A 15,090-nucleotide genomic window follows, 5' to 3' on the forward strand; every position below is an offset into this window, starting at 1 on the left:
AAATTACCAGAAGTGTTATCTTATGAAATGTTCCACGTTTTTACCAGCAGGGGGTGCAGTGAATATACGTTTGCCAAGTCACGTACTGCACGTAAGCCACGCCCCCGTTCTCGACTTTATTTCCATATTGATTGTAAAAGGACAAGTCCGGGCAACCTCCCCGATCTATTTTCATGATGGCTGTGGCATTGATCACACACAGCTGGGTGGAGTCGGGCTTCTCATTGTCCTGCCAGACAGGACAAAATACAACTTCTTTTATGTGCTAATTTAATGCTTGAGGAACTGATTCTTACTGTTGCCACAGTGAAACTGTGCTTTGTCTCACAATCAGGTCTATTCTAATGGTATTTGACTGATTGATAATAGCATTTACCTGCCTTCCTGTGTCTGTGAAGCATGATTTTTGTGGGTCTCCCTTGAAAAGAAAGTTAATTGTCTAGTTATAGTGAAGATAAAATAATTTGAAAGAAGTTTAAAACGAACACACATGAAAAAAATACTACCCGTTTTAAAACAGGAAATAATAAACTATAGCTCTGTGTTTCATATGACTGATTTTGAAAGTATGTTGTTTTGTTTGTTTTTGTTTAAAAATCCCATAAAGATTTATTTCTAGATCTTTCATAAGTCTGAATATCCATTTGTTACTGTTTACCCAGATTTTTTTTACTGTTATTAATGTGTGTCTTTCGTAGTTACACTAAATGTATCTTCTTTATTTGAAGCAATCCTTTATATTTATTCTTAGATAAAACTATATAACATTTCAAGTTGCAATCTTTCATGTCACAGGGCAACACTGATAATCGGTTATCCAAGAGTTTTTCTTTCACTTGTTTCAGAACTCTCCAAAACCTAGAACCTGTGACCTTTTGCTGTGGCATGGGCACATTGTCCTTGTGTTTGCAGAGGTTGCAAGAGAGCTTCAACAACCACTCTCTACCCCCAACCCAAAGAAGTTAAAAACACCTATATGTGTGTGTGTGTGTGTATATATATATGTATATACATTCCAACGTTTCATGTCACCTGCAATTTGATTTCCCTTTTATAGTAGCAAACTAATCAAATGTCTTCATTGTACACATAAAAGCATTTTTATTTTTATCTTCAACTACCGTATATATTCAGTAAAGGTAAAAGTAATCGCGATAAGTGTGTACACTGGGGATATTTGTAAATATTTGAAGGGTTTAACGAGTGTAAATAGATCTTGCAAGTGAATCATTGGTCCAGTGTACAAACTTTGGAATTAAAGTGAAACATAGACATCCGTCAGATCTAGATTTGAATTAGGTGTTGATGTTATCATTACAGGGAAACTTGTGGGAAGCAGAACAATTTCTCCACACAATAGCAGAGAACTCTAAGGTACATTCATCGGTTGGTGAAGACAGCAATCCTCAACATGATTTTGACGTTATGCCTGTTGAGCAACACCTTGATTATTTCTAAGATGATTATTCACTACGATTCAGGAGAAGATGATTCCAGTGAAGATTAGTCACTGTCTGATGTAGAAGAACCTGATCACAACTTCAGTGAAGACCATGTTGGGAGGAAAGAGAATGAGCCCTGAGTGCACCAACTTGGGCATAAATGACAGCATGTTGAGGATAATGAGGAGACAGAATCCAATTCTCATTACTTTACTCTCTTAATTTGATTAACAAAACCTGCATTCAAAATAAAATGTATTCTGTTTGTGTTATAAGAACTGGATGAGGATGAGCCAGGATGTGAAGGGCCCAGGGCTGAAAAGAGAAACGAGGGCTGTGGAGAAGGCAGTCAACTTCGTTTCCACCTAACAATCCCAGTTGGGGGTGAAAATGATGATCTGAAAGATGAGCAAGCAGACTGGCAGCCTCTGGATTACTATCATGTCCCTTCCTCTACTGACACAGGGTCTTGTGATCAGTTTGGTGGAGTCAGAAGAAGTAAAGTTGTGTTTAGGGCTTGAAATAACAGTGTAGCAGGTTTCTGTTTTTGCAATTTTATTTTGTGTAATCATTTTTAGGGATGAAAGAAACATCTGGTTGTTTTTTTTAAATATTTGAACATTTGAATCAAGTTTATACTTTTTAACCTCTTGTCTTTATTGTGGGTGACAATGATTTTGTAGAAAACTACTTAAATGGAAGACTGAAATGTTTCGTTTTTTTTTTTAGAATAAATGGTACCTTTTGATCCTTATTTATAGATTCTTAAATAATAAGGTAAACCAGCTATTTGATATGAGGACATAGTTATTTTGTACTTTTTCTACAAAGAATACACTGAATTATAATTTTTAGGTCCTTCTCATCCAAAATAGCTATGATAAATAAAAATGTTCATGAAACAAAGCACAGGGCTCGAGAGGATAGATAAAGCAAAAACAGTCATTATGTAAGTTTTAAAAAATGTGCTAAAACTAAAATCAGTCATAAAGCTGCCAAATGATGTTTGATGTTTTGAATTTTCTTTGTCACAAACCTCATTAAAGAGGGAGCATGGAGTCAGCGAGAGAGCAAACATAGACAAAGACTTGTTTTCCAGAATAAATAAACTGTAAAAGATTCAGCTCCATGCAGGCCCGGTTCGATTGTGTCCTATTTAATGATGAAGGTTCAATGAGCAGCCAGCTGTTACATCAGCCACCATCCATGACATGATACAGTCCTGCTATTGAGCTGTCAGTCCAGTTTCTGCAGAGAGGAGCAAACTACAGGACAGAAGGGAACAATTCAACAAATGGATATTTTTCGAAAACATCTGGAGATTTATTTTCTGCCCAGTGAAATTAAGGGGACATTTTAAATAGACACCTCTGTGTTTGAAAATTTAGATGATTTAAAAAAAAATCAAAGTACTAACGTACATTCTACCACTATTTTTAGGATGAGAAACAGCAGGAGGTTTACTGAGAATTCACGATTTCTGTCATCAGCAGATGGATAGTAAGAAGCGAAACAAAAATATTCAACCCAGCTGAGTAGAAAAAGAGGAGATGGAAAATTATTTCAAGCCAGTTCACAGCCTCCACGGTCATGATGAGACCAAGCCACGGCAGCACCACCATCACCTTCACCATCACCGCAACTCTCGGTCAAACAGGTACGGCCATCAAATGCATCCTGATCAGTTTAGTCTTAAAATGTTACGAGGCTTGACTTTGACCTAAAGAATTAATTTCCTTTAGTCAAAACTGAATCTAATCTGTGATAATATGGGCGTACTATTGTGGAAATTTAATTAGTTAAATATGAATAAAATGTAAAAATGTTTGTGTTTTGCTGTTGTAGGTACATGGTGCTTGATGACACGGACAGAAGCCATCGTCAGTCCGTCCACGACGACCTTCATCACAATGTCCGTCCTTGTCATCAGTCACATGTTCACCACAAAGAGGAGATACTTTATAAGAATAAAGCACCTGTGGCCCTGTCCAGGGCCTCTTCGTCATCCCTCTCCTCCTCTTCCTCCACCTCCTCCTCCTCCTCTCCCTCTTCTTTTTCATCCTGGTACACCGATGGGGATGCAAACAATCCATACTCTCTTCATCACGTTGTGCAGCAGCAGCATTCCCAGTCCTGCTCCAACATTGCAGATGTGCGCAGAGGTTTCAGAGAGGACAGCGGCAGTGAGCCGGTTGTTTTTGCCACCATAAAACAAGGAAAGAACACCAGCGTTTTCAGCCAGTTACATGGTTCACAAGAGACAGGGAAGCCATTTTCTTCTCTGGATCGAGGCCACAGCAGAAGCGAAGAAGCCCTCCAGCAGGATAATGTGTGCATGCGTGGTGAGAGACAATCCAGGGAGCCGCATGTGACCAGCAGACCTCTGTATAAGACGGCAAGTTTGAACCGAGGCTTGACTTTCAGCACTGAGGACATACTACTGGGGGTCTCCGGGGGCCCCAAGAGAGCAGTGTCCTCCAGCCAGCTACCCAGCAAAGGCATTCTGAAAAACAAAGAACCTCACACTGACATTCGCAAGGCCAAGTCGATGGAGGTGCTTTCCCCGAGACTTTCCAAGGGGCAAGATCCCAGCGGGCAGAAGGGGAAGGGGATCACTCAGGCCGAGACTGAGCAAGCCAGGGCAAATTTTGTACAAGGGAAGCTCCAATTCTCAGCCTTCCTGGATGAGATTACAAAACAGGTCATGAGCGCATCTCATCTCTCCAACTTAGGGGTCAACCACAAGGCAGCTGGGAAGACAGCAGCCCTGCCACAACCTTGTGGCCCAGTCAAGCCTCAATTGCCACCCAAGAATTATAGAAAAAGCTCAGGAGAGGATCGGGAATCGAATCCAGAGCGACACAGCAGACAGGAGAATTCAACTCCAGGCAGCTCCCGGAAACACTCGGACAGCTCTAACGCCGACAAGCTGCTGTCATACACAGCTAAAGCGCACCAAGGTAGTCCCCCGCCTCACTCCTACCCCCACCACCCCCGACACAATACTCGCAGCAGAAAAGAGCGAAGGGCGTCACCCATCAGGGGCTCACTGCCAGAGGACGGATACACCAGAAGCGGCCTTCATGTGACCGACGGCACCAGCACCAGCCCCGAACCCACCCAACCAAAACTGCGCCACCACCGCAAACAGCCGCCCGCCGCTCCTTACACTCAACACCCCCAACCCTTCATCCTGCCCCAGCCTCAGCAGGTCCCCACTGCAGGACCCGGTCAAGGGTCAGAATCCTCATCCACAAGGTCTGATTCATCCAGGACGAGAGACACGGCGTCCACGGCGACCAGTCACAGCCTGGAGCTGGGCTATGAACACCACTCACCCAGCGTGGGCCACTGCAAACAATGCAGGGTGAGCACAATTCAGAGAGACTAAACCGAATGCTACAGCTTTGATTCAATTTGACCTCTTCTTCCTTCATTCTGAGCTAAACAAATGGGAGCTGTTCCACAGCAGAGGTAGAGCAGCTGAGTCACCGGCCTGCACCACACTCGGCACGCTGAGTCATTGCTGCAGCAGATACAGCCTGGTGACGTCAATGGAAAAAACTCCCATTTTATTAGTTTAGACAGTTATCACCTGGCCTTGAGTCAGTATTCTTCATTTTAAACTACTGTTGCAGCCAAAATGGATGGAGAAGAGGAGAAATCACATCACTGTTATTCAAGACTGTGTCAAGTGCTGTGAGCTAAAATCTCCTGAAAAATACAGATAATAGTACACATCATTAGGTCTTTTTCATGTGGCTGTGTCCAGGATTTGATGTTTTCTGGTAATGGGCGGTTAAAGTCCAACATGCACGTAGTCACACATACCTAAAGAGGAAAAAGACAGTTATCGATTCATCCTCTCAGCGTTTGTGGGCTGCCGCAGCTCAATAGCTCATTCCATCTGTCATGTCCTCAGTAATGGATTGATGACCCGTTCGGAATCTATTGTGACTTTTCCACAATACGTGCAAGGCCAAAGCTTCATTTTATGCAAAACATGACCAAAATATACGCAATCATCTGTGTTATGGAACTATTCCTGTCAGTGCACTCCCACCTCTCATATCACACCTAAATCTTTCCTGAAGTATAGACATCATTTTTCATAGTCCATCTTTTTTTTAAAAATCATTTAACATGATCTATTTTTAATATTCTCTTCCAGGCCACTCCCTGTGATGGCGACCACTTCAGGTAAGGATTCAGCTCTCTTCAGTTTGAGTAGGACCCTCTTTCAGCCCTCTCTCAGTCTCTCGTGATGGGTCGATGCTTATTGATCACACTAACAAGCGTCCTCTCTGTCCCTGATCCTGTTTCAACAGGAAGGGACGTAGTTATGGAACTCCTCTTACATAACACCAATACATATGGATATTGTCAGTCCATTATTGGAAGAATCCAACATTGTATGTGTGTATGATTGTGAATTTAGACACAGACATAATATAAAATGTAGCATAGAGGAAAAGTGGAAACTTGTCACCATATGAGCTACTGGAAGCCAACCCAAAGATTTATTCAGTGAACTGTGGATTGTAACTATACATTCTAAAAGCTTTTCACTTTCCATGGGCCCAGTAATCACGCCTCTGTGTGCAGGGCCCTGCAGGAAGAGAACGCCGACCTCCATCAGAACCTGCTGCAGACGGTTGTTTGCATTGAGAGTCTTGAGGAGGAGCTGCAGCGCACTAGAGATGAACTCAGCCGCGTCAAGGAGAAATACAAAAGGTCCGAGACACACATGGCATGTGAAATGCACATGTACACTCACGTGCACAAAAAAGTGGCGTATGTATGTGGAAATGGTGTCCCGAGGGCACGCGTATGGAGTCCGGAAATAAATGATCAATAAAATCAAGTTATCCTATAGCTTTACATAACAGATTCTATAGTGTCATTGATCTGTGGAACACTCCGGGTGAAGCCCATGTGCATGGAGGGCGAGTAGGGACGGGGGCCTGAAGGCAGATGTCAGTGAGACTGTGTTTGTCACCCAACTGTTGAGCCTGTATTCATCTGCAGGCAACAGCTGCAGCCCAACAGGCCCAAACGACACCTTCTTCAACAAGAGCAGCAGGTGTAAGTCAGGGCCAGCTGCTCTATACCGTAATCACTCAGAAAGTTAGTGGCCCCCCTAAACAACTGTCCTTAGTTTGCAGAACAAGCACTGCATGTCAACGACAACATGTCCCCGCCATATATCATTAACATTCTTCTTTAATGCTTCTCTTTGTGCTGCAGCCTCCTGGAGACTCACTCAGGGACCAAGCAGGCCAATAACCTGCTGGGGGAACACCTTCACATAGCGGTGAGATTTCCTGCACAGGGATAAGAAACTAACAGCGGAAACAAAAGGGATCTTATATGCGTTCTCAAATTAACAGCCACTTCACAGTAATTGTGTGTGTGTTTACAGTCAGAGAGCCTGAGCAGTGAGAGGAAATACCTACTTACTCGTGTTTCACAGCTGGGCTGTGAGTTAGAGGACGCACATACGACCATTGCAGCTCTGGAAAACATCAAAGTGAGCGCAGTGGCCTCTACTGGACATATATGCACACTACCTCACAGAGGAAACCTCATGTAACATTGTTCTCTAAATCCAAACAGAGAAATTTTAGTAACCACCTGGAATGAAACTTTAAATTGACCCTTTTCTGCACATCTTTATACATTGACAATTAATCTTTATTTGTAGTTTAGGAGTGATCAAAAAATGAAGCCGTTGTGTGCAAAAACATCTGAAAAATTGTATTTAGACTTGTGTATCTAATTTACATCCATTTTTGTCTCTGCTAAAAAATCTATCGCACCTTAAAGCCCCTTAGAGGCCTTACTGGTGCAACTGGCTTCCTGGTGCACCAAGTGTAGGGGTGGGGGTGGGGGTGTGTCTATTTTGAGTATCTGCTGTCAACAGAAATGTCAAAGCACTGGTAAACCCTGATAATTCCCGATCACTTGTTAACATTCATATCAACAGACTATTGCACTCAAACAGACTAAAATCCACATTAAAAAGTAAATACATTTACTGGTGTATCTTGAGTGAGAAACATGATATTACCCAGCATTTGGAAATGACGTTTCAGCATAGATAAATCCTGAAGTCCTGCTGAAATCTTTGTCTTTTCCTATTCAGGTGCCATGTTTGATGAAGGAATTACTTCAAAAGCATCTGAATTCATCTGTGGCTGTGGCCAGCCCTGTTGCAGTCAGCCATTCTGCTGCCACCCCAGCCGGCGGCCTAACCCACGCTCTGAAGGTGGAGGCCCCGGCACAGAAGTGGCTGATGGAGTCAGAGGCAGGACCGCAGAGGGTCACGGCTTTCACGCCCTTTAAACAAGAGGTGCCACAATTTAGGAATGACCACATCTTGGGCCAGCGTGAGTCCAACCACAGCCCACCTTTCACTTTGGAGGACCTCAGTGCAGATATCTACAGGAAAATATCTGCCAGGTATGCAGCCAGGCCGCAGCCTCTCTATCCCCAAAGCCTGACCTCTAACCATGCTGACAAGCCACCCAACTCCCAGCAGGCCCACATGGGTGATGATGGCTGGGCTGGCAAGGGAGGGGCGCAGGTCACACTTTTAGAAGAGGATATGGTGGATGTGACATCCATGTCAGCCCAGAAGATCCTGGAAGAGTTCATGCGACAGCTGCAGCCTCATCAGGAGATAGAGAAGAGAAGGCAGGAGAAAATGGCTGCAGAGGAACGCACAGACAAAGGAGCGGACTGAAGCTGTGACAGCAGCGGAGCAAATGAGTAGTGTATATGTCAGTGCTGTGGATGGAAATGTTCAGCATCATCTCCAGACTCCTCTATAAAAGCTCTTTTTCTTTTGCTTGTACATACTTTAATTACTGCCCTGCTCTAGTATACCAAAATATGAGCATTTCCAAACAAATCTACATTCATTCCGAGAGGGAATGCATGAAAAAGTGCATGAAATTATAATGCTGAATGTAAATTTTGTTGGGGGGTATGTAAATTCTTTTAATGTTCTTTACTTCTCATACCCTGCCCAGAAGGATTTGTCTTCAGCAGGTGAGAGGATTTTACATCTTCCCAACATCCCTAACTGGCTAAAATTCATTTATTGGCATTTTTGGTTCATGTTAGCAATAAATACTTACGAGATCGAGACTTCAGCCCTAATTTATAACCTTTTTCTTTCTTTTTAAAATTCTGCTCTGTTAATCAGGTAATACATGCCAGCGCATGACCATGTGTTCAGTAGAAAAATGTAACTACTGTATCTTGTAGATTCCCTCTCATCAGTAATATTTTCATTCCAAAGTCCTATCTCAGTGCCCAGCAGTAGCATTAGCAAACAACGTCGTTACAATAAGAAGCAACCTTTATTTTGATGAATATGATTAAGAAAGTGAGTCTTATATTCTAAAGGCTTGATGAATAAATTTAGAATTGATCCAGTGATGAATCAAAGTATGTATGTATGTATGTATGTGTGTATGTGTGTGTGTGTGTGTGTGTGTGTGTGTGTGTGTGTGTATGTATGTATTTATTTATTTATTTATTTATTTATTATTTATTTATTTATTTATGTCCCTTCTGTGTCATCAGTATATTCTCCAGTAATCCTGAATACTGCTAGTTTGCATCAAGTCAACGTGTAATTGTGACATTTCGACTCTATCAACAATAAAATCTAATTAACTTAAACAAGGGATTTTTTTCTCTATATTTTTCACAGGAAAAATTTTTTTGGTATCGAACTATTATTGTTTCGAAATCATCATCTTTCCACCAGGGGGAGCCAGAGTCTTGAAGAAATTCCAAAAGTAATTTAAAAACATGACTTATCACACGGAAAGTAATGAAGCGTTAAAAATGTTATGTAGTTAATGTATGTTAAGTTATTTTTAAAAAAAAGAAATTTTTTTTCGACCTTCTTCATCCTGCAACTGCAGCTGTCATAAATACTTATGAGAGCAGTTTAATCCTATTGAATCAGGCCTGCTACCACATCCATAATCCCACTCAGGCACAACTCTCTTCTCACTGTCTACTTTCACTTTACGTCTTCTGGCCTCTGCACACAATCTTCTTGAGTCACTCCACTCAGTTTTGGTCAAAATACTTCATATTTTAATGTTATGCAGCCTTTGACTTCTGCTTCACCCTGCAGCATCAGAGAGGCGGTTGTTATGACAACGCACTCCTTCTCAGCACATGTAGGTTTTAGATGCTGCAAGTTTCTTTCAAAGCGTCTCATCACATCTTTGGTCTGACGAGGGCTTAAATTAATGATGGGCGCTTCTTCCGAAGCTCTTTGAAATTAAATCTGTGACTTGAAAGAGCTCTCCGAGGTCGTCCCTCCCGCGTGACTCTTTCATAATGAAATTATTAAGTATTTCAGGCGTATGCACAATTTCCCACACCCCCAATTTTCTGGGGCAACTTAATAGTCTATGGCCTCCATTGTTTGAACTGGGTTTCAGGTACGTTCGCCTGGTCCAACAACACAACTGTTCCGCCCATTGTACACGTCAATCATGCAAGTTTGCTGATCAGACACTGCCCTGCTTTCCCATTGGCCTCTGGAGTTTAATAGGATCCCGGGGACTCTGTCCTGGGGGATTACGGCTCCAAACTAGTGACTTTGGCCAGTATCCGTGTCCTCCAACTATGGATACGGCGGTTTAGGGGGGCGCCGCTCATGTGTAGACCCATAAGGGTGCCATTATAAACATCACACTAAGAAGAAAGCAGTGCTCTGAGCTTTGAAAGGGGGTGTTGTTGCTGTTGTGATTGGTCAAAGGAGCAAAACCCCAAATCTCTGGAAGTCACATCACTGAAAAAGGAATAACGTTTTTGTTTGTTTGTTTGTTTTTACACTGCTTGCACATTGCTGCAGTCGCTTGGATTACAGTATTTTGGGAAATTTTTGCACCTAACGGCAAGTGTTTGGATTATCCCCTCGAGGTCGACCGTGTCATGTACATCTGAGAGATCTTCCTACTTATCTCTTCCACCTGGAACAACTTAGGCGAGCTCAACTTGTTAATAACTCGCCAAACGACGACAGCGAGGCCTGAAACCACCTCTCCTGCATTTGGGATTCTGCAACCCTCCAGAGATCAGGCCTCTTTCCATTTGTCGTCTCTGTTTCCGGGGTGTGATAGCGAACCATGGTGCTGTTGAAGCTAAAGTTCACCCAGCAGCGGCGGGTGCGTCTGGCCCAGGGGCTGTGGCTGCTGTCCTGGCTGGCCGTCGTGTGCGGGACGTTCATCTTTTGTCTGGGTGTTTACCTAAAGACAGAACTGATCCGCAGGGCTGAGGTACAGGACGTGTCCTTGATTTATATGAAAACATTAGCTCAATAATCTGCACAGAAACATTAAGGGACAATTAAGCACAGTCGCAAATAATGAGAAAATACTTTTGGCAATGGAAAAAGCAACATAATACAGATTTTAAGGCTTTAGTTACGTTTACATGGGCGGCAGATGAAGGTCACAGCTTCTATAAGACAGTCGATGAACTGGATTGATCAGCTGACCTGGGGGTGATGGAGGCATGAATATCCAAAGTCTTATTGACACAGTCGTAGGGAGCTCAACTATCACAACTCTGATTACTGCGGAATTCTCGGGACTGAGTTTGCGTTTGACTATGCAGGATGAACACGTCAGCGAGCTGAGCTGGAGTGGAGAATGTTTGCTCTCCACAGGTCTGATAGCTTCTACGGTTCTTTGCTGGCAGGACAGATATCACAGGATGATGATGTCAGAAAAGAGGAGCTTTTAAATCTTGATCATAATGAATGCTTACTTCAGAAAAGTCGGCTGATATTAAAGTCAGTTCTTAGAGGACTTTTGCAGTAAGCAGGGCCGGTAATTACATTTGTACATCATAATTCCATCGAAGTCCGAAGCTAATTGAATCACTTGGCTGCCATTGTCAATTTAAAAGAGATAAGGCTAATTGTATGCAGGATCATTATCTGCTCAAGTGAGTAGAGGAAATGACAGAGTGGCGTTTAGATGGCTGCAGTTATCTTGCACTGCGCTCTTCCTCTCTTTAGGTGATGGACAACACAGAGATCCACGTGGTGCCCAACATCCTGATAATGGTGGGCCTGGCCTCCATTGGCACGAACTGGTTCGCCAGCCGCGTGTGTCAGGACTCCCTGGATGCGAGCCGCTTCCCCCGCTGGAAAATGCTCCTGATGGTTTGGTTCGCCGTGGCCGCGCTGCTGTGCTACCTGCTCATCATTGTGGTGGTGCTCAGCTACGCCCTGCAAGGTCACCTGGAGGAGTCCCTGAAGGTGGGGGGAGGATGGGGTGTAGATTATTTGATCTCTGTTTAAGAGGTTAAATCAGGCAGCGTTGAGACAAAACAAAACAGTCCCTTTTTGCTCATAAACCACGGTTCCTCTCTGCATTTCAGGTGGGTCTGAGGAACGGCATCCGTTTCTACAAGGACACGGACGTGCCGGGACGCTGTTTTCAGAAAGAGACCATCGATCGTCTGCAAATGGAGTTCCGCTGCTGTGGAAACAACAACTTCAAAGACTGGTTTGAAGTTCAGTGGGTCAACAACAGATATCTGGATTTCACCTCCAAAGAAGTCAAGGAGTGAGTCAATGAGCAGATTATGGGGGATTATGAGGAGAACGACTAGCATCGATTGGGACCATATAAGAATAACAGATGGCAGAAAGATTTGAGGGCAGACTCATGGTTGCCAGGAGACTGGAATAGCAAAGCGAAGACATTAGTGGTTCTGATGAGGTCCATTATCCAATGCAGACAGGGGAAAAGTCCAAACTGTGCTTTATTACAGCTCAGATCTGCACGTAATAATGATTAATAGTCAAAATAGTGACTCAAAAACTGAAGGTCAGAACATCCCACAAGCTGCTCAATACATTGGGCTTGGCTAACCACAAGGAAACAACACTGGATCGCCATGACAACAAGAGAATGTGCCACAGATGGGGGAAAAAGGAAGCAGAAACTTATTTCCTCTTCTCTTTGCAGTCGTATCCGAAGTAATGTGGACAGCCGTTACCTGCTGGACGGCGTTCCTTTCAGCTGCTGTAACCCCGCCTCCCCGCGGCCCTGCCTGCAGTACCACCTGACAGATAACAGCGCCCACTACAGCTACGACTACCACGCAGAAGAGCTCAATCTGTTCACTCGCGGCTGCAGAGAGGCTCTGATCAAATATTACATGGGCTTGATGAACTCGACGGGCCCGGGCGTCCTCTCGGTCATCCTAATACAGGTGCGTGGACAGGAGCATGGAGACCGCTTTAACCTCTCGACAGTACGGATCGTTGGTTAAACCTCTTTGTGTGGTGAAAGTCAACTCTGAGAATACTTCTTGATTAAAATTTTGGCATCATTTAAAACCAAATGTACTAGAAGTAACTACTTCCATCAGTGTTAGATGCACCGTGGCACGATTGTGCTCAGGGTTTGAGACACATTGTCGATATTTTGCTGCTGTTTTTATACTGGGTCAGATGCTCAGAGCTGGGTTGGATAGTCCCCCATCACGAGGAGGGACGTCTCAATCAGTGGAGCCGCGACTCCGAGGAACCAGAGATAATGCGTCGCTTCACCGGTCTGTTTGATAAGGATTTCACAGCCTCAAGTGATGGTTTTTTCCCCGTGTCTGTCTGTCTGTCTGTCCAGATGTCGGTGATTCTGAGCATGCGCTTCCTGCAGACGGCCGTGGAAGGAGCCATGGCCCTGGAGAACCCAGAGGAGGACAGCGAGGGTTATCTCCTGGAGAAGGGCGTGAAGGAAACCATGGAAGACCTGAAAGCCAAAGCCCTCGCCATGCTCAAGTTTGGTCAGGTTGAACCCAACGCAGACGGAGAGGCCCCCGAGGATGCGGAGAAGGGTGCTGATAACACGGAGGAGAAGGCTGCATCTTCTGCCGCCAGCTAGAGTGGAAGGCCACCGCCGTGCGACCTGTGGAGGGAGGGGTGTGGGGCAGGGAGGCGTCTGGGCTTTCAGATATAGAAGACCTGTTGGGGTTTCTGATATGTTAGATTTCATTTACGCTCCATCTTTGCAGCACTCCCAACACACAGCAGCACTTAGGGAATCTTAAGGGCCCCTCACAGGAGACACCATCTCGCTGCAGGGTCTCACCAGGGAACCTGCTCAGGAGAGGCGTAGCACTTTCTGTTGTAGTAAAAGCACATAAAATGTAAGGTTTCGGTTGGTTTGGTGACACTGAGCTCACTCTTCCTCCCATCTGTATTTGTATAATTCATCACCCAATTGTGTTTGTAACTGACTGCTTGGAAACATGAAACATATTTATAATGTAGAGGTTTTTAACTGCTATGTAGTGGTCGTTCCCTTTGGTAGAAGGGTTAGTGAAGCTGGATTACGTACGTGTGTGTGTTTGAGGGAGGGTGTGAGTGCTTGTTGTGTCCTATGTGAAGCTGTCATCTCTTCTATTCCCGCAGCTCTGCAACAATCTGATAATCCCGGTCACGTTAATCTCAGAACTGCTGCAGCAGCAGTATCCACGCACAATGACAGCACACACAACAGACACAGCACACCCATACGTTGGAGGGTATCTAATAAAGCAACATGCAGTTTTCAAAGGCTTTCCATTTGCAAGAAAAAGAAAATTCTATATACGGTAATCATGTTATTATGGTAATCTCTCCTTGCTACAGGTTTCCCCCCCATGTGTGCTCATTCTTCATAAATAAAAACTCTATTACAGAAAAAGCTGAATGAATGTTTTTTTTTTTTAATAAAATGGTCGTGTTTCATGGACGAATTGGTGAGAATTGTAAGTATTTTGCTAGTTGTAGCTACAGCCTTAAACTGTATTTATTAAAAAGAATTATAGATCTTGGAAGGTTGTTTGCAGTTTACTTTACATTCACTTACTGTCGAAAATTCCAAATAACTCAGTTAAACCAATTTGACTTCAACTAGTATTCACAAATTTTAACCAAAACCCTCCATTTCTGTTTATGAAATCTCCAGTTAGTTGTACTAAATTAATAAAAGAGCCAGGACTCAGCTGCAGGCGTCGTTTCAAAGCAGATGATGCTACAGAGTGCTCTGCAGCAACAGAATATCGCCAGGGACGTAAACACTTCCCTGGAGACAATGCCACGGTAACGATGATGTAATGCGCCTTCAAACAGGGCTGAATCTTCTCCTCCCTCCACCAGGTGTCGCTGTCGCACAGACTTGAAATGAACGCTCATGTTAAATGCAGTAGCTGACAACAGTCAGTGACAGTTAGTCCCCAACTGTGTAAAACGTGCAGGGATCGGACAAATGGGAATATAATAATCATGAATATCCAGACTCTTAAAAACTATTGTCATTGCACCGCGCAACCTGTGGAAAACATCACAACGTGACGTCGAACATCCCTAGATACATAGATACAAGTTTATATTAGTTGAAGAAAAGTCTTAAACCATCTCATGGCATCACCCTCGTTTATTGTGTCGCAGCACATCTTCTATAATTATGGTTATTAAACACGTTTGTATAAAGGTGACATACTTCAGATATTTTGGTTCGTGGAAAGGCGCTTTGCTTTTGATTTAAAGGCAGTTGTGCCTGTATGATGCTTTCAGCTCTGACGAGGGGGTGAAAAAAAGCAGCATGTGCGTTTT

The 15,090-nt window shown here is 43.7% G+C and overlaps 2 protein-coding genes across 2 annotated transcripts; both read left to right on the forward strand.

The window, feature by feature from the left end:
- Positions 1-2,161: 2,161 nt before the first annotated feature.
- On the forward strand, positions 2,162-9,226 carry si:ch211-276i12.4 (uncharacterized). The gene is made up of 7 exons (XM_057042403.1): positions 2,162-3,099; positions 3,288-4,809; positions 5,614-5,642; positions 6,048-6,176; positions 6,690-6,756; positions 6,865-6,972; positions 7,588-9,226. Exons 1-7 carry the CDS (start codon positions 2,993-2,995, stop codon positions 8,185-8,187), a joined length of 2,562 nt encoding a protein of 853 aa, XP_056898383.1. The 5' UTR covers positions 2,162-2,992; the 3' UTR covers positions 8,188-9,226.
- An 835-nt stretch (positions 9,227-10,061) lies between these two features.
- rom1b (retinal outer segment membrane protein 1b) lies at positions 10,062-14,185 on the forward strand. Its single transcript, XM_057043835.1, has 5 exons — positions 10,062-10,753; positions 11,500-11,742; positions 11,865-12,052; positions 12,458-12,704; positions 13,118-14,185. The coding sequence occupies exons 1-5, from the start codon at positions 10,604-10,606 to the stop codon at positions 13,373-13,375; spliced, it is 1,086 nt and encodes a 361-aa protein (XP_056899815.1). The 5' UTR covers positions 10,062-10,603; the 3' UTR covers positions 13,376-14,185.
- Positions 14,186-15,090: the final 905 nt, after the last annotated feature.

This window comes from Takifugu flavidus, chromosome 9 (genome assembly GCF_003711565.1).
Source record: "Takifugu flavidus isolate HTHZ2018 chromosome 9, ASM371156v2, whole genome shotgun sequence".
Taxonomy (NCBI): Eukaryota; Metazoa; Chordata; class Actinopteri; order Tetraodontiformes; family Tetraodontidae; genus Takifugu; species Takifugu flavidus.